Here is a 27353-nt window from a genome sequence, read left to right on the forward strand (position 1 = left end):
ATGTGAATGTGTGTGAGAGCATGTGAGATGTATGTGTGTGTGTGTGTGTGTGAGTGAGTGAGTGTGAATGTGTGTGTGTGTGTGTGTGTGTGAGAGAGAGAGAGAGAGTATTCATGTGAATGTGTGTGAGAGCATGTGAGATGTATGTGTGTGTGTGTGTGTGAGTGAGTGAGTGTGAATGTGTGTGTGTGTGTGTGTGAGAGAGAGAGAGAGAGAGAGTATTCATGTGAATGTGTGTGAGAGCATGTGAGATGTATGTGTGTGTGTGTGTGTGAGTGAGTGAGTGTGAATGTGTGTGTGTGTGTGTGTGAGAGAGAGAGAGAGTATTCATGTGAATGTGTGTGAGAGCGTGTGAGATGTATGTGTGTGTGTGTGTGTGTGTGAGTGAGTGAGTGAGTGTGAATGTGTGTGTGTGTGTGTGTGTGTGTGTGTGTGTGTGTGTGTGTGAGAGAGTGTGTCAGGATTAATGTAGCTTAAATAACACTCAACTAAACTACAGAACTTGGAAACACACAACACACTGAACGCTCAGGTCAGTATTGCAAAGTTTTATCAGTTTAAAAGTCCATTGTCATGTACCTTGAGAAAATTCTTGCCACAATTCACATAACATGTTGATTTTTGGCTTTAGTTCTTTCTGGGCTCTTTTTCCTCGGGTGCAAAATCCCTCCGCATCCCGATCCCGAATCCACACGTGGAACATCTCTGAACCTGAGCTGTGACAAACACTTATTCTGGAAAAGTATATAAGCTTTATACTGGTCATATATATATCATCTTACTGAGTCAAGTGAAATGTACAGGTATAACAACACACACACACACACACATCAGTGTATGAACACTGGGCTGGATGAATACAGTACACTTCTCTTTAAAGCTATAACAGTCACATTTGAGTCCCCGACTCACAAAATAAACAACAAATACATAAATAGTTTCCCTTTCAATCAAGAAATTGTGTGTTAAATACTGGCTGACCCAATAAATGGATAATACTATTGTTTATGTTTGCCATATAGCCCTGATGAAACTCCAGTTCAGGTCCTTTATTTTGAAGCTTCAGGAATGGGTTAATTCCAGCGGTAAGGCACTTCAGTGGTGAAAACCAAATCCTGGGAGCGAGTGATGGAGGAGCCGGGCCAAGGCACAGTTTATGACTATCTGAGTTCTGTACAGTCCATAGACTGTAATGAAATATGTTCGTAGTGTGCGTGACGTCACCCGTAGTGTTTCTGAAGCCCAAAGTGGGCGGAGCCGGCCGTCGCCATCTTGGCAGCGTCACTCCCGGATGAACGTAAATGTGCAGAGGCGGATTATCTGAGGTGACGTGACGCTAACACACAGCAGACAAACGGCTAGTAGTGACATCAGCGGCAATCCACCTGTCAATCAAGTGGCCCCGCCCTTAATTACGCAGAACTTTAAGGCTTAATTTTATTTAAACGGATGAGTTATAAAAAAATTCACCCCCTCACAGTCGTCATGAAGGGCAAAATTAGCTTTATAGACCAAAACCACTTTTAGCACCAGACTGTGAACGTTTATTTCTGCTGTAAAGTTTGGCATTTTAACATGCGGGTCTATGGGACTGAGTCTCTTCTGCAGCCTCTAGTGGCCAGTTGATGAACTGCAGTTTAATCACTTCAGTGTGATTCAAGAGAGAGAACGGAAGGTTGCCGCTTGTACAGTCCTGTTTGCCCAGTTCTCTTCTCCCCTGTGTGTTTGGATCTCTTGTACAGGTCACGTGGGTCATCATGGCCCGGGGCAGGTTGTGTGTTTAACGCAGTGTCCCTGAAACAGGACCAGGTTGGCAGGACAGTGGCAGCCGGCCACACAGGGTCTGTGACACGGGCCGACCTCGTTCCAGTTGTGGCAGGTTTTAGTGCAGCCGGGTCCACATGTGTCATAAACCGCACCGTTTTTGCAGTGTGTGCCTACAGCAGAAAAAAGAAATGAACACTAGTCAAATATGAAGAACAGATACAGCTCTAAAAAATGTTGTTTCTTTGTTTAAAATGTATCTAATCAACATATTAGAATGATGCCAGCATTTTTTTATCTGGGTGCTAAGGGTGTTGCTCAGTGATACACAGATCTGCGCGGTGAAGCAGTCATAGCTGTGCGTTATCATAAATAAAGCAGATATAAGGACCACTTTTTGATGCTGCTGCACAAATAGATTCATAATATCCCTGTAGCAGATATAGACAAGTGGTGCTGGGGAGGAGGAGGGTTTCAGAGGAACTCGTTCTGCAAGATCAGCTACAGTTAATTTCTGCTCATTCACAGGAACTGTTGCTCTTTAGGGTTAAAGAGCCCATATTATGCCCTTTTTCAAAGTCTTGATGATGTTTCAGGCTCTACTAGAACAGGTTTTCCTGCTTGAATGTTGATTATTCTATACTTCCTGTCTCTATGAAGCCCCGCCTTCTGAAAAGCACACTGTGCTCTGATTGGTCGGCTGGAGCAGTGTGTTGTGATTGGTTGAGTGCTTTAAGTGTGTTTGGGAAATACCCCGCCTCTTACCATAACCGCCAGTTTAACGCTCTACTAACTAACTCAACCAGGCCCCGCCCCTTTATTCTGCACATGAATTATTATAATGAGGAATATTGTGACGTGTTCGTTCCCGGAAGAAACTCAAGACTACAATGGAGGCGTTTCAGGAGTTCAGAAGCACAGACGCTGATATAGAGAAGAACTGGAGCTTCTTCATGATCAAACAGCAACATTACACACTAAAGATCGATGTAAAAATGCATGAGCTCTTTAATGTCACTCTAGACTTCAGGATCAGGGACATCCACTTTCATTCAATCACAAAACATTTAGAATGTAATGCTGCGTTCACACCAAACGCGAATATGCGTCTAAATTCGCGCCTGCCGCGTCTAGTTATACGCGTGACCACTTTGTGTGCATTCGCGCGTCAAGAGCGAAATTGACGCGCGTAAAATCAAAAGTTTGAAGCGAAATTTACGCGCGTCACGCGCGTCAGAGGCGAAAGTTTCGAAACCTGTTGGCGGCCATCTTTTTTTTGTTTATCGAGCATTAGCATTAATCGAGAGAATCACCGCTCGTATATACTCTGGAGAGCAGAAACAGCTGCGTAGGGGACATCGTCGCTGTACTCGGGTCCACCAAACCCTCCGGAGGGTTTCAGGAGTTTCACAATTTGCTCCAGGAGCTAGGTTTGGTGGACCTAACGGTGAGGACGCTGACGAGGACAGCGTAGGCCGTATAAGCCTCGGCCTCGAGTGGTCGCTGCCTGACGAGCCTGCGCTGTACAGCCCGGCTCGAGGTTCACCCTCGCCCGCACCTAATCTGTGATTTATTTTTGTTTTGATAATAAAAGGAGCCAGCCTTCAAAAGTGAAACCTGTCCTGTGATTTTTGTTTGTTTTTATACACTAAATTGTGTTTGTTGTCTTTACATTAGATTAATAATGTTTCATATAATCTAGAATAGATATGGAATAAATAGCATTCAATACAAAATGAGTATCTCTCATATATTGAAATCGAGTTTTATGTTTTTATTTGCTTTATTGTGCATTTTAGTCATATTACAAAATAATTTATTGAGGCCAAACATAAAATAACATTATAAACTGTCACTTCACCACGTGACAGCAGCATGCAAACAGGCTCCTGATTGGTTAACGCGGCGCGAATTGACGCAGAAGTTCAGATTTTTCAACTCGGGCGGCAGACGCGAATTCGCGTCAAACGCCTGAATGCACAAATAGCACATTCGCGCGTAACGCGCTTAACGCGCCAGACGCTCAATTCGCGTCATTCGCGCGAACTTGACGCGTCTACCGCGCCGCGCTAAACGCCTCATTCGCGCCGCAAGATCTCCAGACGCGCGTAAACGCGTCTTACCATTGACTTAACATTGAAATCACTCGCGCCAGACGCATATTCGCGTTTGGTGTGAACGCAGCATTAGGCGAGGAATGGTTAGTACACAAAACATGTTCTGTGTTTTTTCACAATTTCCTAAATATAGGCAATTAACCTGTTGTATTCAAAATAAATGTATTTATAAATAAATGTGTCCGGTGTGACTCACTGATGCAGGCGAGCTCCGGTCTCCAGTGCACACGGACGCCCTCTCTCTCACACGCTCGACTGTATGCTATGAACGACTCGCAGAAACAGTTCTTATGCACTGGACACTCACACATGTCTGTGACACATGACCTAAAGAGAGGAAGACATGGGGAGAGACAGAGATACAGTGAGGAAGCAGAATGAGTTTTAGTAGTTAATCTCACTGACTTCTTCAGAGTTAGCATTGAAAAAGTGCGTAATATATGCACCACCAGCATCACCAAAATGGAATACCAAAAATAATAATTTCATACTTTTTCCTCAACGTCCACCAACCATTCAAGGGAAAACAGATGGTCCTTCCCTACACTCATGCTATAATAATTTGCCTATATTACTATATTTCCCCTCAGACAATCAAATCTGATAGTGGCCTCACTTTTTCTATTGTTGCTCTGTAAAGGTGGAGTATGTAGTTTCTGCGAGACTAGTGGCACCTAGAGGAATTACAGAAGTACAGCATATTTTGCAAACACCCCTTACAGGCATCACGTCTCTCCCAACCCAAACATCACAAACCCGGCTCTGACGGGTGCTTGTGAAGGCATGTCTCAGCAGGGGAAAGTGGGCTACTTTTAATAAAAGCTCCAACATTATAGGAATGCTTTTAGCTGGGTTGCAATGTGTCATGAGTAATTGGGTAGCAAACACTGTCTAGAGTGATCATGAGCATCTCGCTTATAATAAACCCATCCAATGCGTCTGCACCGGGCACATTTATAGATGTGCCACAACTGTTGTAGCGCGTAACATCGCAATGTTCCATTCGCTTTGATGTGTTCATGATCCGTTTAATCTCCGAAGGCCTAAATACAAAGAATTTTGCCTTGCGCTTCTGTAACTGAAGATGAATGAAGAAGCTTTTCCCATGTAGTATGTAAATCATGATCCCAGACCAACTAAACACCCTGTGGCTCCGCCCTGCTACAGTAGCCACGCCCTAATCTCTCAGCCTGATACAGTAGCCATGCCCCAAACTCTCCATCTGCTACAATAGCCACACCCCAAACTCTCCATCTGCTACAGTAGCCACACCCCAAACTCTCCATCTGCTACAGTAGCCACACCCCAAACTCTCCATCTGCTACAGTAGCCACTCCCCAAACTCTCATCCTGCTACAGTAGCCACGCCCCAAACTCTCAGCCTGCTACAGTAGCCACTCCCCAAACTCTCCATCTGCTACAGTAGCCACACCCCAAACTCTCCATCTGCTACAGTAGCCACTCCCCAAACTCTCCATCTGCTACAGTAGCCACACCCCAAACTCTCCATCTGCTACTAGGGATGGGAACCGAGAACCGGTTCTTCTTCAGAACCGGTGCCCAGTGAATCGATTCCTTGGAACCGTTAGCATGCCTGCTTAACGATTCCGCTTATCGGTTCCGCTCGTTCAAATGTGACACGACGTCACACACGTGCTGCGTTGTTTTGGTTCAGAACGTAGCAAACACTATGAGCAAACATGGCATCGAGGCAGAAGCGCTCTGACCGCGTCCTAACTACATGCGACGCGATAAAAAGTATCATTTTCCATGTTAATCAAAGTTTAACCAGCCGCGACACGCGACGATTCTATTTGAAACGGATTCTATTTTACTGCGACGTCGCGCTGGAACAACAATCTCAAAGTGTGGCAATGATAATATCAGGTACTATTTTTGTGCTTTATTTAATGTTAAAAGCGTGTATAATGTGACTGAATATCATTTAGTGCTCCCAGCTTTGTAGCTGTAAAAACAACAATGGATAAGTCACATCAGATCTTGAAATTAAACAAATGGAAACAAAAACGTTCAAAATGTGAAGAAAACCCGTGTATTATTTGACAAAGATTGTTTTAGTAACTCAATAGCCTAATCCAAATGAGCACTGTTAATATTCCAAAAGACACAAGCTCTTCCTAAACTGTTTTCAGTCTGTGTTTTTAGTTTTTATGGCACATAAATGGCAGTTTTATTTCTTTTTTTGTCCGGACCAATGAATGTGAAAATTGTCAATTTCCTAATACTAAGGCACTCTTCTTGATAATCTTTCAAGGCACACAGGTTGAGAAACACTGCCCTAGGCTATAGGTCCCTGGACTTTACTTTGAGAAGTAGCTCACCTACTTTTAGGTTTGTTCTGAGGTTGCTACACATAATTTGTGTATACTCTGTGCTGTGTCTTCTGATCAGATATTAAAGCGAGTTAATACAAGCAAATTTGTACTTATTCCCTCACCCAATAAGAATCGATAAGAGAATCGATAAGGAATCGGATCGATAAGCAATATCGATAATGGAATCGGAATCGTTAAATTCTTATCAATTCCCATCCCTATCTGCTACAGTAGCCACTCCGCAAACTCTCATCCTGCTACAGTAGCCACGCCCCAAACTCTCAGCCTGCTACAGTAGCCACACCCCAAACTCTCATCCTGCTACAGTAGCCACGCCCCAAACTCTCCTCCTGCTACAGTAGCCACACCCCAAACTCTCCATCTGCTACAGTAGCCACGCCCCAAACTCTCCTCCTGCTACAGTAGCCACTCCCCAAACTCTCCATCTGCTACAGTAGCCACACCCCAAACTCTCATCCTGCTACAGTAGCCACGCTCCAAACTCTCAGCCTGCTACAGTAGCCACACCCCAAACTCTCCTCCTGCTACAGTAGCCACTCCCCAAACTCTCATCCTGCTACAGTAGCCACGCCCCAAACTCTCCATCTGCTACAGTAGCCACTTCCCAAACTCTCCTCCTGCTACAGTAGCCACTCCCCAAACTCTCATCCTGCTACAGTAGCCACGCCCCAAACTCTCCATCTGCTACAGTAGCCACTCTCCATCTGCTACAGTAGCCACTTCCCAAACTCTCCTCCTGCTACAGTAGCCACGCCCTAATCTCTCAGTCTGCTACAGTAGCCACGCCCCCAACTCTCAGTCTGCTACAGTAGCCACAACCCAAACTCTCCATCTGCTACAGTAGCCACTCCCCAAACTCTCATCCTGCTACAGTAGCCACGCCCCAAACTCTCAGCCTGCTACAGTAGCCACTCCCCAAACTCTCCATCTGCTACAGTAGCCACACCCCAAACTCTCCATCTGCTACAGTAGCCACTTCCCAAACTCTCCTCCTGCTACAGTAGCCACGCCCTAATCTCTCAGTCTGCTACAGTAGCCACGCCCCAACTCTCAGTCTGCTACAGTAGCCACACCCCAAACTCTCCTCCTGCTACAGTAGCCACGCCCTAATCTCTCAGTCTGCTACAGTAGCCACGCCCCAACTCTGTCTGCTACAGTAGCCACACCCCAAACTCTCCTCCTGCTACAGTAGCCACACCCCAAACTCTCATCCTGCTACAGTAGCCACTCCCCAAACTCTCATCCTGCAACAGTAGCCACTCCCCAAACTCTCCATCTGCTACAGTAGCCACGCCCCAAACTCTCCTCCTGCTACAGTAGCCACGCCCCAAACTCTCATCCTGCTACAGTAGCCACGCCCCAAACTCTCCTCCTGCTACAGTAGCCACACCCCAAACTCTCCTCCTGCTACAGTAGCCACTCCCCAAACTCTCCTCCTGCTACAGTAGCCACGCCCCAACTCTCAGTCTGCTACAGTAGCCACACCCCAAACTCTCCTCCTGCTACAGTAGCCACACCCCAAACTCTCATCCTGCTACAGTAGACACTCCCCAAACTCTCATCCTGCAACAGTAGCCACACCCCAAACTCTCATCCTGCTACAGTAGCCACACCCCAAACTCTCATCCTGCTACAGTAGCCACTCCCCAAACTCTCAGTCTGCTACAGTAGCCACTCCCCAAACTCTCATCCTGCTACAGTAGCCACACCCCAAACTCTCATCCTGCTACAGTAGCCACTCCCCAAACTCTCAGTCTGCTACAGTAGCCACTCCCCAAACTCCCATCTGCTACAGTAGCCACTCCCCAAACTCTCGATATAGCCTGAGCTAATAGTGATTTATGGATCTGAGCGGACGCTCTCAATGTTTTAATGGTGTCTAGGAGGCTCAATGTTTACACATTTTGGGGAGATAAACCAATGAATGCCATACTATTAGAAGCAAATGATCAATAAACTGGGTTAAGAGAATGTATTTTAACAAAAAAAAAAAGACTTACTCCACCTTTAAATCTGGGTTAATATCACTCTAGACATCAGATCTTTTCTTACATTTGAGATCTTTAGTTCTTCAGAGATTCAACGATTCAAATGCTGCAAAATTTTCTCAGAGCCTTTAGTTTGATAATGATGACTGGGGAACTTACTTGTAGAAGGAGGTAAAGTCTACAGCAGAATGGCACTTCTGAAACTCCCAGGACTTGAGCTTTTGGCAGGTTCTGTGCGCGCGGAGCTTCACTTTGACTGAGCCGGGACAGAGGAATGACGTGGGCTTGCGGTTGGGAGCCTCACACACCTCGTTGTCCTCCACACGCCAGGACTCAGCAAACTCATCCACATCAAACTTAAACTGTCCGTCTCCTCCGAGCAAATCGTCTCGCCTGTGACCGTTGTAGTTTCCACACAGCCCGCAGAGACGCTCCTTCAGATGCGGGGCCGCGACCACCTCCACCAGACTGTCCCCATCCCACGAGATCTCCAGGCCTGGGGAAGAGTGAGGGAAAACACACATAATGCATTTGCCTGTGTTTGAGATGTTGATGGTGTGACAGGCTATCTAAAAACCACTTCAAACAGCGTTTGGCTAAATCATTTACTTAAAGGTGCAGTGTGTAGTTTTTAGCGGCATCTAGTGGTGAGGTTGTGAATTGCACCCAACAGAAGTTACGGTGGCCGACAGGAAGTGATGTCGTCGTCTGAGACAGCAGAGAGTAGACAGTTAAGAGATGAGGTTTCTTTACAAAGATAAATGAAGAAATTAGGTTTACTTAATTATTCAGCAAAAAGATGTTATTGCAAATATTATTGTTACTTGTTCATCATTGTGTCAGTGTTTTATTCGCTGACTTTAGCTTTAGCTTCTTTACACGAAGAACAACATAGTGACGAAACGCGTTTGTCCGTTTAGGGCCACCGTAGAAACATGTCGATGTAAGGAGACCCGCGGTGTGTGTAGAGAGAAATGCCTCATTCTATGGTAATAAAAACATAATGGTTCATTATGTAATATCTTTATACACCACTGAAAACACAGTTATGTATACGATATTGCATTTCTGTCAACAGATCTTCCTAAATATTACACAGTGCACCTTTAATTGAGAGACTACATGGAATATTTTTACTTCTAAAACTCACTTGTTGCACCACTGGAGGCAAAAACTGTTTTTAAGGAGGTATGAAAAGAAATGTAGACTAGACCCAGATAGCAACATAGTGTCGGCCCATATCCAGCCCACATCCGGTACACATCCGGCACACATGGATTCCACACGGTCCAGATGTGGGCCGGACCTGAGCTCTACCTATCTGGGAATTAAGACCTATAACAAACCTTTTCTTCCACATATATTATCGATAATATTATCGATTTAAAGGGGTGGTATAATGCCCTTTTCACAAGATGTAAAATAAGTCTTTGATGTCCCCAGAGTGTGTAGTAGTAGTAGTAGTAGTAGTAGTAGTAGTAGTAGTAGTACTTTATTGTTCAGCCTTAGCTTAGTCTTTGGTCTCGCCATACAATCACAAAAACAATTAACAATACACAACATCCACAATATCAGAGATTACAATATTCACATTTCCTACCTCTTATTCAAAACACTTATTGCATTTGGTACAAAAGTTTGTTTATATATTGCTTTAATCGCTTTTGGTGTAACGACGACGTGGTGGTAATTCAAAAACATGATTCAAGGGGTGTGTTGTGTCTCTTTTACAGTTAAAGCTTTTCTCTGAAAAGCAATTTGAAATAATTGAGTGACTGACTTTTGCTTAGATCCTATAATTTGACCTGCTACTCTTGTAATTCTGTCTAATTTTACTTTTTTCACAGATGTAACTCGCCCGAACCACACAGTTATGTTATACCCTAAAACACTCTCAATTAAACATATGTAAACTCTTTGCAGAACAACCTGACTTACAGAAAACTGACTTTACTCTCAATTTCCTTAGCAAGAATAGCCTTTAATTTGCTTTCTTACAAATAAGATCCACATTATCAGAGAAATTCAATTTACAGTCAATCATGGTTCCCAAATACTTTAAAGTCTTCACAATTTCAACAGTTTGATCCCATAACATTATTTCTGTTAGAGGCTCTGAATAATTTAAAATCAACTCTTTTGTTTTATTTACATCTATCAATAAAGAACTTGCTTCACACCATTTTTCTAGTTTCAAAACCTGCTCCTCATACTCAAAATGTACACAGTCTTTCCATAAAAGTGCCACAAGTGCCATATCATCTGCATATTTGTATAATTCATAATTCTCATGCTGCACTCTGTGAGGTTTTAGCTCAAAATACCCCACAGATATTTTTATATAGCATGTTAAAGTTGTCACTTTTTGAGGGTGAGCAAAAACACAACGTTTTGTGTCTGTTCCTTTAAATGCAAATGAGCTGCTGCTCCTGGCACAGGAGGCGGAGCTACAACAGCTTGTGTCCTTTTACCTCACACACACACACACACACACACACACACACACACACACTGAAAATTTCAAAACTTTTAGCCTTTTATGTTCAAACCGGAGTCAGAAAGATGGAGAGACTCAAGAAGAAGCGACAACATGTAGAAGCAACAGGACATTTCTGAACGGTTAGTTGATGAGTTTATGAAGCTGATGTGTAGTTATCTTCTAGTCATTGATTAGCATATTCTGTCTTGATAATCTATAAATCGTGTTAAGGGGGCGGGGTTTATGTAAATGTTAGGGTTGGTGATGTCACTAACCCGGGAGGAATGTGGTGTAGTCTCTACCAGTCGTTTGTTGTAGTCCTTAAACAGTGATATCTGTAAAAGCAAATCTCCTCCTTTGCTGTGAACTTTGAGCGTTGTAACTTTGCAGATGTTGTTTATGATCAAACAGCAACATTACACACTAACTAAAGTTAGAAAAGTCAAATCATGATCAACCAGCGCTTTAACTACACTGACACTATCAGGGTTAAGTTATGAGTTAAATGTTTTGAAAATGTTATACGAACATTAAGGGAACATTCCATTGTATCATTCTGCAAACATTATGGGACTGTTACTTTTTTCTGAAACAAGTAGAAAAAACATTAGACAAATGCCCAAAACATTTCAGAGAAAATGCTCTGTGAATGATGAATAAATAATGTTTTTGTCCTAATGTTTTGAGAACATTATTAAAGACCAGATAACTCCCAACGAATGTTCTATCAACGTTACTGGAGGAACGTTTGTTCATAATTCATAACCTCGCCAGAATGTTCCCTGTCAGCTGGGACTGTTGTCTTCTGCTTATAAGTGAATTGGACTCGTTTCATAATTGATAAATTTTGATACACTGACACTGTTATTGAAGTGCATTGAAACAACATTGAACCAAATTGAGTCGAATAACAGCACTATCATGCACACTGTAGAGCTGCTTTACAGATGAAACTGAATTATTTTCATAATTGAATAATTTTATTTTGTTTTTTGTTAATGTGAAGCTGCTTCTAAACAATCTGTATTGTATAAAGCGCTATAGACATAAACCTGACATGCTGAAATGCTAACTGGAAGCTAGTGTGAAGCTGTATTTTTATAGAATAATCACTTTAAATCGAACATGCTCTTTTGAAACAGAAAGGTGTGTTGAACTCTGACCCTCTGCTGTGTGACCTGTGCTAGGCTGGAACGAGTGATTTGAGCTGCTAGCACAAAGGTCATGAAGGCGAGAGAGAGTTAATGAAATCACAGTCCTGTTGCGAGTTCAAGGGTCAACACTGCGCAAGGCACCTAATCTTAAATTGCTTCATTCTTACACTGAAAATTCCTCAGTTTTTTCAGTAAAATCAGTAAATACTTTCGAATCGGCAGTGCACCTTAAACAGGACTCGACACAAATCAATTTTGGCCAGAATGTCATATAGTGACAGCTGGATATATAAATATGTCCCACTTCACCTGCATGCATACACTATAATTGCATATGGAAATATAAACTGTATAACATATTTCAACTGCTTGATTGCTTGTATTGTTGCAAAATGTAAACTATATTATCGCCCAGCTCTAGTGCAGTCACAATGCAATAAGCATCTGGTCCATCAATTAAATGATGGTTAAAGAGCCCATATTCTGCCCTTTAACAAAGTCTTGTTGTCTCAGGCTCTACTAGAACAGGTTTTCCTGCTTGAATGTTGATTATTCTCCTCATATTCTCCATTGTTGCGGCTCCTCTCTTCCCAGTCTGTCAGTAACGCTCTGTTTACTTCCTGTCTCTATGAAGCCCCTCCTTCTGAAAAGCACACTGTGCTCTGATTGGTCAGCTGGAGCAGTGTGTTGTGATTGGTCGAGCGCTTGGAGTGTGTTCGGGAAATGTCCCGCCCCTTACCATAACCGCCAGTTTAACACACTACTAACTAACTCAACCAGGCCCCGCCCCTTTATTCTGCGCATGAATTATTATAATGAGGAATATTGTGACGTGTTCGTTCCCGGAAGAAACTCAAGACTACAATGGAGGCGTTTCAGGAGTTCAGAAACACTGACACTGATATAGAGAAGAGCTGGAGCTTCTTCATGATCACACATCAACACTACACACTAAACACAGATGAAGATGAGAAACAGCAGAATCCTCTTTAAAAGGCTCTTGGTCTCACCTGCGATGGTGGTGAGTTTGAGCAGGTACCCGTCCAGGTCGATGTGGACCCCGGTGCTGTGGAAGGGGAGAGCGATGCGCGTGCCGTTGTGGCGTACGGTCAGGTGCTGGTGGAGGCTGATGCTCAGGCCTGACGTGTGCAGCTCCACTGATGTGGTCCATGAGAAGGAGCGTGTGCGACGAGCATCGTTCTTCACCAGCACTGTGAAGCTGGCCGCCGGGGAGCAGTCTTTAGTGAGCACGTACTTACACCTGCCCTGGAAGTTAAAGGTGCGTCCGTCAAACGTGTTGTAGTGGGGGTCTCCGAACACGGTGCACACGCCTGGCTCTGGAGAGAGGGATGGAGAGAGGGATGAGAGAGGGATGAAGTTGTGTTTGCTGGTGAAGTATTGACTTGGTATCAGGGTTTGTACAGATTCTGTTAAATGACTTTCAAGGACTTTTCAAGGAGTTTCAAGGACTACAATCAGCACTTATCAAACAAAATCTTTATTATTTTTATTAAATTTTTTTTTTTACTCAAATTACATCTATATGGTATCTGATGTTTCACTTCATCGAGATCAATCCACTGACCAGCGCTGTCAGACATGGGAATCTCCTGAACCATTGAAAGCATACTATGAAAAAGAAATCGCCTTCTTTATTCAAACTGATGTTTTCCCCATGAATATATGATTGACCTGCCTTATATACTTATCATAAACTTAAAGGGATACTCCACTTTAAAATGAAAATTCTGTCATCATATACTCACCCTCATGTTGTTTTCTGGTCTCATTGACTTCCATAGTATATTTTTTTCCTACTATGGAAGTCAATGAGACCAGAAACTGTCTGGTTACTGATATTCTTCTAAATATCTTCCTTTCTGTTCAGCAGAAGAAAGAAATTCATACAGGTTTGAAACAACATGAGGGTGAGTATATGATGACAGAATTTTCATTTTAAAGTGGAGTATCCCTTTAATATCATGTTCATAGCCATGCAAAATAGCCCTATATCTCAGACGGGCTGCAGCAATAATTGTGCAAAACAATTTTTGAAAAAACTATCAATAATTTAAGCACTTTTCAAGTACCTCTTCAAAAATATGGCTGTTTTCAAGGGTTTTCCCAGACTTCAATTTCAAAAAGTCAAATTCAAAGACTTCAAGCACCTTGTACGAACCCTGTGGTATGTTAAATAAAGAATGCATATATGTGTGCAAACAGAAGGCAAACATATAGCACTTATAATTTTTAATTGAAAGATACACTGTTGAGCGTGTGACAGGCGTAAAACAGAAAAACTGTAGTTCTAACAAAGAAAATCGAAGAAAATTTGTCCTTTTATAAAAACTGCGTTTGATTGTTCAAAAGTGATTTTTAAGTCTTCTTCTGCACAGCAGGATGATTGTGTAAAGAAGTCCACTTACTGTCAGTGCAGACAGGACAGCAGCCAGTGCGGTTCAGGATCTTATTCTGAAAGACAAAACATTGTAAAGAGACGGACGTGCATAGAGAGACAGAGAAAATCACACAGGCTGCGTTTAACATTGTCCCTGTCAAGGAAGGTCTGTTCACTCGGCGGCCATATTAGCGATGACTTTACCAATCATCGATTGGCTCTTTTATTTAGAAGGCGGGACTTATTCCACAATATTGCACGTTTCTCCCAAGTAAATCAAGTGAACCGTCTTTCTATATATATATATATATATATATATATATATATATATATATATATATATATATATATATATATATATATATATATATATATATATATATATATATATATATAGTTTTTGGTTATAATATCCAGAACAAATCCATAGGAAATGTTCAGAGTAACTAGTCTCAAAATAATGAGTTGGGCCTCTGTCTGAATTGTAAATGAATTATGATTTATGTATGTACACTACTGTTTCGATTTTTTTATGTTTTTGAAAGAGGTTCATTACTATTGGTCCCCCTTCATGTCTGTCTGTGAGTTTTACATATATCTAACCAATGAAAAGTATTTAAAAGCTTGTCTCGTAACTCCATTGGCTCCCCAGACTGTCAGTCAAACCTCATAACTCCGCCCACCTCTATAATGCATGAAGTGCTGCACACAGTTGAAGCGTCTCTGCTTGTTTGCAATGCAATGATAATAAAGAACTGCTTCTTTGAACAACTACAGCGTTTTCTTCACTCAAGAAACACTATCAATATCTAAAGGTTAATGTTTTATGTATTTGAGGAGCGGAGAAGATTATCTTAATCTAGCACTGGTTGTCGAGTCACAGCCAGTGTGTCTTTAACAGTGGAGCTACTATAAACTTTATAAGATGTAAGTTGATGAAAATGAACTCGATGCACTCACTGCCTCGCTCTAATGACAGATAAAACACTCATAACTCCATTTGAGCTTGATTTAGGTAAAATATTAATAATATAATGACACGTGTGTGTCTGATCATATATAAAGCCACAATATCAACTTTGACAACTTTAATTATTTAATAATATATAGTGTTTTTTCCATTTCCTGAAAAGTAGCAGTTTTGTACATACGAGGTTTCTGCCCGACAGCGGTGAAATATAAAGTACAGTATGACTAAAGTAGGACTGGTGGTATAGGCGTCTTTATGCGTCACGTAAAGCAGGACTTACCGAGGGACAGCTGGTAATGGGAACACAAATCTTGGGCTGACACTGAATGTTCCCCTTAACACATGTGCACAGAGAACAGTTCACCGACGACCATCTGTCCCCGTCCTGAGAGACGAAGACAAACACACACTCATTCTCTTGATATATGCAGGCTTTCTCAACCAGTTCATCAGATTGTCCACACGCATCCCAGACAGCAACATAGTGTCGGCCCAGATCCGGCCCACATCTGGGACATGTGGATTCAATGCGTACTGGATCTGGGCCGACACTATAAGGGCTTTCGCACCAGAGGAACCTTTTCATAGATTTCCTAGAATTATTGGAGGAATTTCCCGGATTTTGGCGCGTTCGCACCGCAGGAACTAGGAACGATTTAGTTATAGGAACTCCTTTTGGAGGAACTAATTTACTCCTACTTCAGAGTTGGTCTAAACCAGCGCTATAGGAACTATAGCTAGCGACACTGGACATCAACCACACGGCATACGCTAATACCTTTTCATTACTGTCTACTTTCTATGTATAACAGTTCTATCTAATACCGTATTAGACAGATCGTAAACTAATGAACACGGATAAAGCGAGCTCTGGCGTTCTCAGCGCCATCAAAATAAAAGTCTGTCGCTCTGTCAAAATAAAAGTCACAACAACAAGCTTTGCTTACGTCACTTCAGAGTTCCTACTGGCAGTGCGAATGCAACCCGGAAAACGTTCCTTGGGGAACTATTAGTTCTCTGGGATCCAAGTTCCTAGAACTACCCGGTGCGAAAGCCTGTTATGTTTCAGTCTGGGATTAGTCCATGCTCGTGGACGCCTCACCCTATATATTTTGCTCTTCACCCTGCAGTACTTCACATCCTCCATCTGAAGGTGAGTCTGGCAGTCCTCACAGCAGGCGGAGCCCCGACAGGTGCCGGGCGGGGAGCATGTCCTCCTGCAGGCCACCGTAGAGTCCACACACGTGCAGACGGTGCAGGCGTCGTAGCTGATGGAGGAGCCGTTCTCATAGACCTCGCTGTGGAAGAGACAGCTGCCCGGAGACAAGTCGAACACCTTCCTCTGGCCTGCAGGAGACACACATCACCATGAAGACAGAGACCACATTCCACGCGCACCAGATCTGGGCCGACACTATGATGCTCTCTGGGATTACATCCACACAACAGTTTGAAGGGCTGTAGAATTTTTTTGAGGGATGTAATTGTTGATGGCTGCGCTGTGTCAGGAATCGGGATACTTGTTATAAAAGTAAAATCTCGATTCCTTACTCGTCTGGAGATCTGTGGCCGGAGCCTGGGTTCGTATGGATTCTGTTCTCCGTTGCTTCTTCCACGAAGGATCGGGTTGCCCATTGAACGTCCCTGCGCCCCCCAGATTGACTGTTGCCTGCGCAATACTGTTCTGACCGGCTTATCCCACTTTGTGGCTAATAAACCTACTGGTTATTCGCAATTGCATCCTCTGCTTATTAATTTGTGACAGGATGATTGCTGCTCTGACGAATTCAGATCTTGTATCTGGACTGTCTGTTTGTTGCCTGATACCCATGACTCTCTGCACCAGTAACCTCTAACTGGCTTTGCCTGCTGTTCACACTAGTGTCTGTCTAATAAATACACCTTACTGCATCTGTCTCGTTCATAACTGACACAAAAGTTCCTTGTGTAAGTGTTCTTTAGCCTGATATTTCATGATATTCAGCTACAATTAAATGTTTTGCAATAAGACTAAATGTGAATAATATCTAAGGTTATTTATTGACTTTATTGGAATCGAAATTAGGAAACGATAAGCAGAATTGAAATCGGAATTGTTAAAATTCAAACGATACCCAACCCTAATTTTAATAGATACTTTCTTCCTGCATATAATTTACCTCTGACATTATGTACAGCAGTGGACAAAACATTTTACATCTAAAGGGTTCGGCTGACAAAGAAAGTGTGCAAAGTTGTGCAGTGCGGGGGGAAATATCTAGTAATGTAAGTGTGTGTGATATCTGTCATTGAGGACGGCATGAGTTGGTGTGTACTGAGGTTCTGGAAGTGTGTGAGTGTTGAGAAACTCACCACGGCATTTGGGACAGCAGTGACCCGCCGGTGTGTGTGTGAGATGAGACGGACAGGACAGGACAGGACACACCACCTTCTGACACATGCTGTGACCTCCCTGAAACACACACACTTCACTGAACTACAGCTGCTAATGTCAGAGAGAGAGAGAGCAACAGATGCTTATATTCAACATGGAATTACATTTACTATTATTATTATCATTTTGAAAGTTGAGAAGGGCTACTATTGTTTGGCCGGTGTAAAGAGTGCTTTGTTGAGACTGATCTGAGAACAGTGTTTAGCAGATAAACTCACAGTGCAGATGCATTTAATACAGGGATTCCCTTCAGGATGAAATTCTTCGTCTTCTTTATATAAATTCCCCTCGAAAATACATCCTGTGAAGATATAAAATATCAGCAAGCACTGTGACGAGAATCTGGCTGATTAGCAGAGATATTCAACACACTTCTAGACAAAAAAACCTTGTGGATAGTTTAATCATGTGACATTATTGAGGAAATATTATTGAGGATAATTGTACATATTAATGTCTAGAATGCTGTTTATAACATTCAGATTAAATAGCCTTGTTTTTAAATTGTTTAGGTTTCCCTTTCTCTTTTCTGAAAAAATGCACTGCACATGAAAACACACACAAACACACACACACACACAGGTTTGTTATGCTATACTTGTGAGGACATTCCATAGGCGTAATGGTTTTTATACTGTACAAACTGTATATTCTGTCCCCTTACATTAACTCGACCCCTAAACCTACCGTCACACACACACACACACACACACACACACACTGACTGACCCGGGCAGGTTGGGCAGCATCTCTTCGGGTGTATTCTGGGGTTTTTACAGTGAATGACGCACCTCATCTCTGCTTCAGTGACGACTCCTTCCTGTACAAACAACAACTAAAACTTAAATGTGCGAGTAAAGATTGAAGAGGATGTGTATGTTTGTAGCTGGTTTGTTTCTTGTTACAGTGACTTAAAAATGAAAAAGCACATATTGTGTGGTGAGCTACCAGGTTCATCTACATGTTATTTCTTCTCATTTAAGTCTAGTTGTTTAAAGCAGTCAGTCTGCTGAATTACTCCAGATATACTTCTGTCCGGTCCTGGTGATCTGCTTCTGTTTATTCTAGTTCTGGACTACAGTATATCAGTGATCAACGCACCTGACAGCTATACGTGACGCAGGGTTTGACAGGACTGATCCAGTGATGGGAACTGTTGTAGGACGTCCCGTTCAGCTGACAGCCTGAGGGAGACAGAGAGAGAGAAACACTGAGCGGAGTGGCAGGAACACTGTCTGAGTGACAGAAACACTGAGAGACAGAAACACTGAGAGACACAAACACTGAGAGACACAAACACTGAGAGACACAAACACCGAGAGACACAAACACCGAGAGACACAAACACCGAGAGACACAAACACCGAGAGACACAAACACCGAGAGACACAAACACCGAGAGACACAAACACCGAGAGACACAAACACCGAGAGACACAAACACCGAGAGACACAAACACCGAGAGACACAAACACCGAGAGACACAAACACCGAGAGACACAGACACCGAGAGACACAGACACCGAGAGACACAGACACCGAGAGACACAAACACCGAGAGACACAAACACCGAGAGACACAAACACCGAGAGACACAAACACCGAGAGACAGAAACACCGAGAGACACAGACACCGAGAGACACAGACACCGAGAGACAGAAACACCGAGAGACACAAACACCGAGAGACACAAACACCGAGAGACACAAACACCGAGAGACACAAACACCGAGAGACACAAACACCGAGAGACACAAACACCGAGAGACACAGACACCGAGAGACAGAAACACCGAGAGACACAGACACCGAGAGACACAGACACCGAGAGACACAGACACCGAGAGACAGAAACACCGAGAGACAGAAACACCGAGAGACAGAAACACCGAGAGACACAAACACCGAGAGACACAAACACCGAGAGACACAAACACCGAGAGACAGAAACACCGAAAGACAGAAACACCGAGAGACAGAAACACCGAGAGACAGAAACACCGAGAGACAGAAACACCGAGAGACACAAACACCGAGAGACAGAAACACCGAGAGACAGAAACACCGAGAGACACAAACACCGAGAGACACAGACACCGAGAGACACAGACACCGAGAGACACAGACACCGAGAGACACAAACACCGAGAGACAGAAACACCGAGAGACACAAACACCGAGAGACACAAACACCGAGAGACAGAAACACCGAGAGACAGAAACACCGAGAGACACAAACACCGAGAGACACAAACACCGAGAGACACAAACACCGAGAGACACAAACACCGAGAGACACAAACACCGAGAGACACAAACACCGAGAGACACAAACACCGAGAGACACAAACACCGAGAGACACAAACACCGAGAGACAGAAACACCGAGAGACACAAACACCGAGAGACACAAACACCGAGAGACACAAACACCGAGAGACACAAACACCGAGAGACACAAACACCGAGAGACAGAAACACCGAGAGACAGAAACACCGAGAGACACAAACACCGAGAGACACAAACACCGAGAGACACAAACACCGAGAGACACAAACACCGAGAGACACAAACACCGAGAGACACAAACACCGAGAGACACAAACACCGAGAGACACAAACACCGAGAGACACAGACACCGAGAGACACAAACACCGAGAGACACAAACACCGAGAGACACAAACACCGAGAGACACAAACACCGAGAGACACAAACACCGAGAGACACAAACACCGAGAGACACAAACACCGAGAGACAGAAACACCGAGAGACACAAACACCGAGAGACACAAACACCGAGAGACACAAACACCGAGAGACACAAACACCGAGAGACACAAACACCGAGAGACAGAAACACCGAGAGACAGAAACACCGAGAGACACAAACACCGAGAGACACAAACACCGAGAGACACAAACACCGAGAGACACAAACACCGAGAGACACAAACACCGAGAGACACAAACACCGAGAGACACAAACACCGAGAGACACAAACACCGAGAGACACAAACACCGAGAGACAGAAACACCGAGAGACAGAAACACCGAGAGACAGAAACACCGAGAGACAGAAACACCGAGAGACACAAACACCGAGAGACAGAAACACCGAGAGACAGAAACACCGAGAGACAGAAACACCGAGAGACACAAACACCGAGAGACAGAAACACAGAGAGACACAAACACCGAGAGACACAAACACCGAGACACAAACACCGAGAGACACAAACACCGAGAGACACAAACACCGAGAGACAGAAACACCGAGAGACAGAAACACCGAGAGACAGAAACACCGAGAGACAGAAACACCGAGAGACAGAAACACCGAGAGACAGAAACACCGAGAGACACAAACACCGAGAGACAGAAACACCGAGAGACAGAAACACCGAGAGACACAAACACCGAGAGACAGAAACACCGAGAGACAGAAACACCGAGAGACACAAACACCGAGAGACAGAAACACCGAGAGACAGAAACACCGAGAGACAGAAACACCGAGAGACAGAAACACCGAGAGACACAAACACCGAGAGACAGAAACACAGAGAGACACAAACACCGAGAGACAGAAACACCGAGAGACACAAACACCGAGAGACACAAACACCGAGAGACACAAACACCGAGAGACAGAAACACCGAGAGACAGAAACACCGAGAGACAGAAACACCGAGAGACAGAAACACCGAGAGACAGAAACACCGAGAGACAGAAACACCGAGAGACACAAACACCGAGAGACACAAACACCGAGAGACAGAAACACCGAGAGACAGAAACACCGAGAGACAGAAACACCGAGAGACAGAAACACCGAGAGACACAAACACCGAGAGACAGAAACACCGAGAGACACAAACACCGAGAGACAGAAACACCGAGAGACAGAAACACCGAGAGACAGAAACACTGAGTGCTGTGAAAAACACACTAAACGCATGTAAAATGGGAAAGAGCTTTGAGATTGACTGTACAACTAGATTTGACAAGAAATCTGAGGTATATTTTCACAGACTGCCGAAAGCTACAGAACAGAGAAGCAAATGAATCGCTGCGATTCACAGAAACATCTGGATCCAGGCAGAGAACGGCGGATTCACAGTTATCACATTTTATTGTTATATATTGTATTGACAACTCATCAATTAAATATTTATCATCACATATTCTGCATAATTGTATGTTTCTTAAATAAACACTGACAAAAAAACGTTATGTTTTAAGGCTGGATGATATGATGATATATAACACTGATATAAGTGATCATCCGGATTTAGACCTATATTGTATTTATATAAAGCGTTCACAGGCAAATGTGCTTTATGTATTTCCCCGGCGTGGAAATCAGGATCATATAAACGTCAGGAAACACGATTCCTGCTGCATGTCAATATCCATGATCACCGGATCTTTGGTACTGTAAGTTGTAAGGAACACTATATCTAGTCCAAGCTTTAGTTTAAACTGATAATCGTGTGTTTTACTGGCGTTTTCTCAGTTTCTCCTATTAAATCCAGTCACTCAGCAGCTCTTCTGCCACTCAGTCCGGCTGAGCGAGTGTGTTCCCGCGGGAAAGAGACTCAGTGCATAACCTCTATTCCCCACAGACAACATCAAGTCCCAGCAGCTCAAATAAAACATCCAGGACAGAGAGAGAGAAGACTTGAGTCCTCAGCTGTTCTGGCGTCTGTCGGCCACACGGTGGCAGTGATGCTGAACTCACGAGCTAAACAGCAACACTACAGTCAGACCAAACATTATTCACACACCAGATATCATCTCTGATATGTTTCTCCTAGTGTGATCAGGACACTATAGTTCATTAATGTAAGTGAGGAGAGCAAAATAAAGTAAACTGAGACATATTATACCCAGATATTCTTCATACAGAGACTACCAGTGACATTAATAAACATCTGGGGCCAGAAATGATTCAGACACTTTGAGCTGATCATGTTTTGCTGAAGTGTGTTTTCTTTAATTGCTAATGCTCTTTTCACACACAGACTGAACACAATGAAGCATTGCTTGGTGATTGGTTGAGCTAAACTGGTATTATCTAATTGTGTAGTTAAATTTAACAGCTGACAGATATTCAACATAATTCATGTGTGAGACAGTCTAACAGAAGGACGGACAAAACCAGTCAAATATCAACTGATCTGTGATAATGTGAGAATGTTGAAGGAGTCTGAATACATGTTGGTTTGACTGTGTGCAGAAGTGCAGGGCTCGAGTCTGTTAGCCCAGATGCCATAAATAATAATTAGACATTAGTCATATTTCAGACCTTTGCATCGTTCACAGCAGGCTCCCGTCTGCTTGACCACCAGCGCACAGTCTTCATCCAGCGCCGGACACTTCTCCTGCTTACAGTCCGCTTTCTGATTCTGTCCACACAGAGAACACACGCAGAGCAATCCTTATCAGTCACAGCCGGACACAATCATTTCACAGCATAACAAACACAAGCCGGACACTGAGTACGGGATGTGACAGATCAGCCTAACTCAATCACTTCATGACAAATGCAGGAACATGAAGAGCAGCGTCATCATCTTTCAGAGATAACACTTCCGGGATTCATCAGCAGGATCAATACGAGACATTCATCAAGCCGTCGTATCAGTTCTCACTCTCTAACCCTGAGAAAGACTCTCAGATCCTCCTCTTTACACACAAGAACACACACTGTGTGTGTGTGTGAGCATCTACATGTGGAGTTCTGTGATCAGGACAGAGATAGACGTGGATAAATCCGCTTAATTACAGTTATTCCACTTCATCTGACACAGCATAACACATCTACAGTTATCACTTATTTCAACTTAAAAACTCAAGCTCAGCTGCTGTCCTTTCAACTTTTTATATTAAAGTAACTTAAATGTTTTAGTTGAATCTTGTTTAACGTATAGAAAGAGGCTAAAGTAGCTTAAATAATTTTTGGCAAGTTCAAGTAATGTAGTGTCTCAACTTATTGATCATATCATTTTTACAGCGTACAAACGCAGCGCTGCGAATTTAACCACATATACTTTCAGATATACTTTATTTACGGTGTCCTTGATATACAGTTACAGTGTAATATACAGTTAAAGCAAGACACTACAGGCCCAAACACTGGTTTCGTGCATCTGTCAGTTTTATGATTTTGGGCTTTTTGTCTTTTCATAAAGTGTTTTTTCTGACTGGCGAAAAGAAAACATCCAAGAAACGCGTTTAAGTGCATCTTTTACAGCACTTTATCCCTGTGTGTCTGTATATTTCCATTACAGAACATATATTTAAAGGCCTTTTTCTCTCCAGAAATCTCCACTTCAGCAGCTTTACACACACCAAACTTTACACTTTATTCCTGTCTATATTCACAAGGTTTTTACAGAGCGGTTTGATCATATATAATGTACCTGATTTTATTTATTTATTTATTTATTTTTGCTAAAAAAATAAGGTGAAATAATATTTTGCTGTCTGTTGACAATATTTTCTGATTTATGGAGAGATAAAACCCTTGACTCTGGTTTAGGGTTAGTTGCATGTGATTACATAGTTGGTTAATTAGCACATGACACGTGTGTAACAAGGACACGGTAAACCACAGTGTTACCTTACATTCCCCTTTAAACAATATGTACATTATGAAGCCAGTACTACTTTCAGTTTTACTATTATTATTAGCATTATTGTCATTATTATATCGAAGACTGTTCTCATAAACAGAATGATTACAGATGACTGAATAATGATTAATTCCACACAACCCTTAAATATGTGTATATTCTGTCAGAATCTTATTTGTTGTATAACACTTCTTGAACATCTGTCTCTTGTACTCTTCTTTTCTGTATAACCCTTGTGTTGACACAATGTACTAATTATTTTATGATTTATCACAACTTTTTTTCTTCTTCTTTTGCCAAAACAGCTTAGGTTCACTAATGTTGGTCCGATAACATAATATTTTAAGTTTCTGTTGATTAAAGCAATCTCTTTCACTGTATTAACTCGAAATATTAGTTTCATTGAGCTGTTACTTGCTTTTCTAAGTGAACAACAGTAATCTCTGTGTGTATTTGCCTCAACAGAGCATTTGACAGATCAACATCTATGATTCTGAATCTCCGTGTGAAAGCATGAGATGTTCTGACCAGACACACGCAGGAGATGCAGGGGTTGTCCGTGATGTTGGGGATGTGCAAGACTTCTCCCTCGTTCTCACAGCTAGCCTCTGTTCCTGCAAGAACAACACAAGAGCCGTCCAGTCAACACAACCAAACTCTAGATCTCACCATGAATTATCTTTATCTTTATCTACAGTGTTTCTCTGTATTTAAGGGATTATTGAGGCATAGAAATGAAAAAGGTAAAGGTAACCTCGTATTAACTGGTTTAATTCAAGTCAAAAATATGATTTAATTTTGCTGAATTAATCTGAATAGCAACAGTACAGTAAATGCAGTTATCTGGTGGAGATACTGCTGTATAATCATTAATAATTGAATAATGTAAGAGCTAAATTGCACCAATGCTACAATTTTCAAAATGTCATAATCATTTGTTATCAAACAAGTATTCATTACTTCAATCAGCTCATTGTTTCTGCCTTTAGTTATTACATTGTTTAAATTAATACGTTTATCTAACTGTGATTTGTATATGTACATTTCTGAAATACATAACTTAGACAGTTTCCTCTGATATCAGATCACTGTAAACTGTAATGTGGACTCATGCACTTTCTGTAAAGCTGCTTTGAAACGATATGTATTGTGAAAAGAGCTATACAAATAAATGTGAATTGAATTGAATTAAAAAACTACCTTTAGTTTTTTTTTAATTTTTTTAAACTAAACACTACTAACACTTCAGATTTAAAACTCAAAAATCCTGCTCAACAACAAACTCAACAAACCCGACCATTGGTTTAAACTAACAGGTTTAAACGGTTTAATATAACCCAACAGTCGGGTTTGTCCATATTTAACGCAAACATAGGTTGAAAAAACCCCAGCATTTTCCAACAAGTAGTGGAGCTACTACTGTATACTTATTAATAATTGCATAATGTAGCTAATGTATGAGCTAAATTCCTTTTTACCAACCTTTAATTTAAAAAAAAAACTAAACACTACAAACACTTAGCCTACTCAAAATCAAATTCTGATTTAAAACTCAAAAACCAACAGATTTCCCATATAAATCTTAATGAAACTAATGTTGTGTCTAATATTTGATGTGTTCTGCTGATATTCCTCGTTCCGAGTGTGTGTGTGATTCTCACCGGTGATTAAAGGCGCAGTTGAATGAGGCGTTTGGAGAATGAAGAACCAGAGCAGCAGGTTGTGTGTTACTGGAGAAGACACACACAGCATCCTAAATCCGCTCCAGAGAGAAAACTCGAGAATAAAGAGAGAAAACACGCGGATAAAGAGAGTATCCAGAGCCTGTCGTTAAGATCCAGAGAGAGACAGACATGAGTGTCCTGAGGGACTCGATCCCGACGCGAAACCTTCACACACACACATCAGCTCGACATTATCAGGACGAAACCAGCTCACACACTCCACAGAGAGCTCCAAACGCAGGTAAGATCCAGAGGTGTGTGTAGAGATGTCAGTTCCATGGTCCGAGTGGTCCGAGCTGTGTGTGTGCGTGTGTGTGTGCGGGTCCCCGCGGACGCGCTCCGCGGTTAAACACCAGTTCTCCGGCGCGCGCACAGATTATCCGCCCTCGCTATTTAAACGCACGTGTGACACACACACACTCACAGAGCTCCTGATCGCGCAGATCAGTGTGTGTGTGTGTGTGTGTGTGTGTGTGTGTGAGAGAGGTGTAGTGAGATCCGCCCCTATCTCAGCTGGGCTCTCTCACACACACTCCTGACTTTCTCACCAAACAAGATTTTCAGCCTATCATAAAGACACCGAGTCTGGATAGGAACAAGCCTTTCGCATGTAATCCCTAATCGCAGAATAACAATGACTTCATTCACCGACAATTACCCAGAGTAGGTGCTAATCGTCTACATCTACATGTGCATCAAAGAGCAGATTAATCTGCAGATGTGAGGCTTAAACACACACATTTAGGGAATGACATGTCCTGAGGAGCCCCAGCTCTCCGAGAAGGACTGTGTTCCTGTAATATTAGGCACTAGAGAGCGCCAGAGAGCACTTTACCGGGATCTCACAGGTCTTGGAAAGGGACAAATTCAAGCCCGGATAATTACAGCGGGTTTGACCAATCTTCTTGTGTAGATCCGCTTATAATAGTCACCTTTAATTGGTTTAATAATCAACAGTGGTAAGCAGTGTTGGGGAAAGTTACTTTTAAAAGTAATGCATTACAATATTGCATTACTTCCCAAAAAAAGTAACTAATTGCGTTACTTAGTTACTTTTTATGAAAAGTATTGCGGTACATTACTTTTGCGTTACTTTTTCTCACCTGGGCTGGGCTTGCTTGTTTGTTTTTTTTAATGTAAAATGACATATAAATAACAGGGAAATAACAACAAAAAAGGTTATATTTTTGGCAAATTTTAAGGTCCTTTCACACCAAAAGTGAAATGAATAATCCTCAGGCTGAAGGAAGTGCATATTTACGTCTGTACTGTAGAGGGCGCCGCTCAGACTAACCTTTCAGCTGCTGCTGTTCTGGACCA

General features: G+C 42.5%; 1 protein-coding gene across 1 annotated transcript; it reads right to left on the minus strand.

The window, feature by feature from the left end:
- Positions 1 to 534: 534 nt before the first annotated feature.
- bmper (BMP binding endothelial regulator) lies at positions 535 to 26512 on the minus strand. Its single transcript, XM_084089236.1, has 14 exons — positions 25971 to 26512; positions 24838 to 24923; positions 22980 to 23079; positions 18763 to 18845; positions 18391 to 18481; positions 17880 to 17962; positions 17580 to 17679; positions 16330 to 16574; positions 15508 to 15612; positions 14286 to 14331; positions 12870 to 13196; positions 8386 to 8722; positions 4078 to 4208; positions 535 to 1937 (listed from the first exon to the last, which is right to left on the minus strand). Exons 1-14 carry the CDS (start codon positions 26059 to 26061, stop codon positions 1756 to 1758), a joined length of 2007 nt encoding a protein of 668 aa, XP_083945362.1. The 5' UTR covers positions 26062 to 26512; the 3' UTR covers positions 535 to 1755.
- Positions 26513 to 27353: the final 841 nt, after the last annotated feature.

This window comes from Abramis brama (assembly GCF_963993115.1).
Source record: "Abramis brama genome assembly, chromosome: 17".
NCBI classification, from domain to species: Eukaryota; Metazoa; Chordata; class Actinopteri; order Cypriniformes; family Leuciscidae; genus Abramis; species Abramis brama.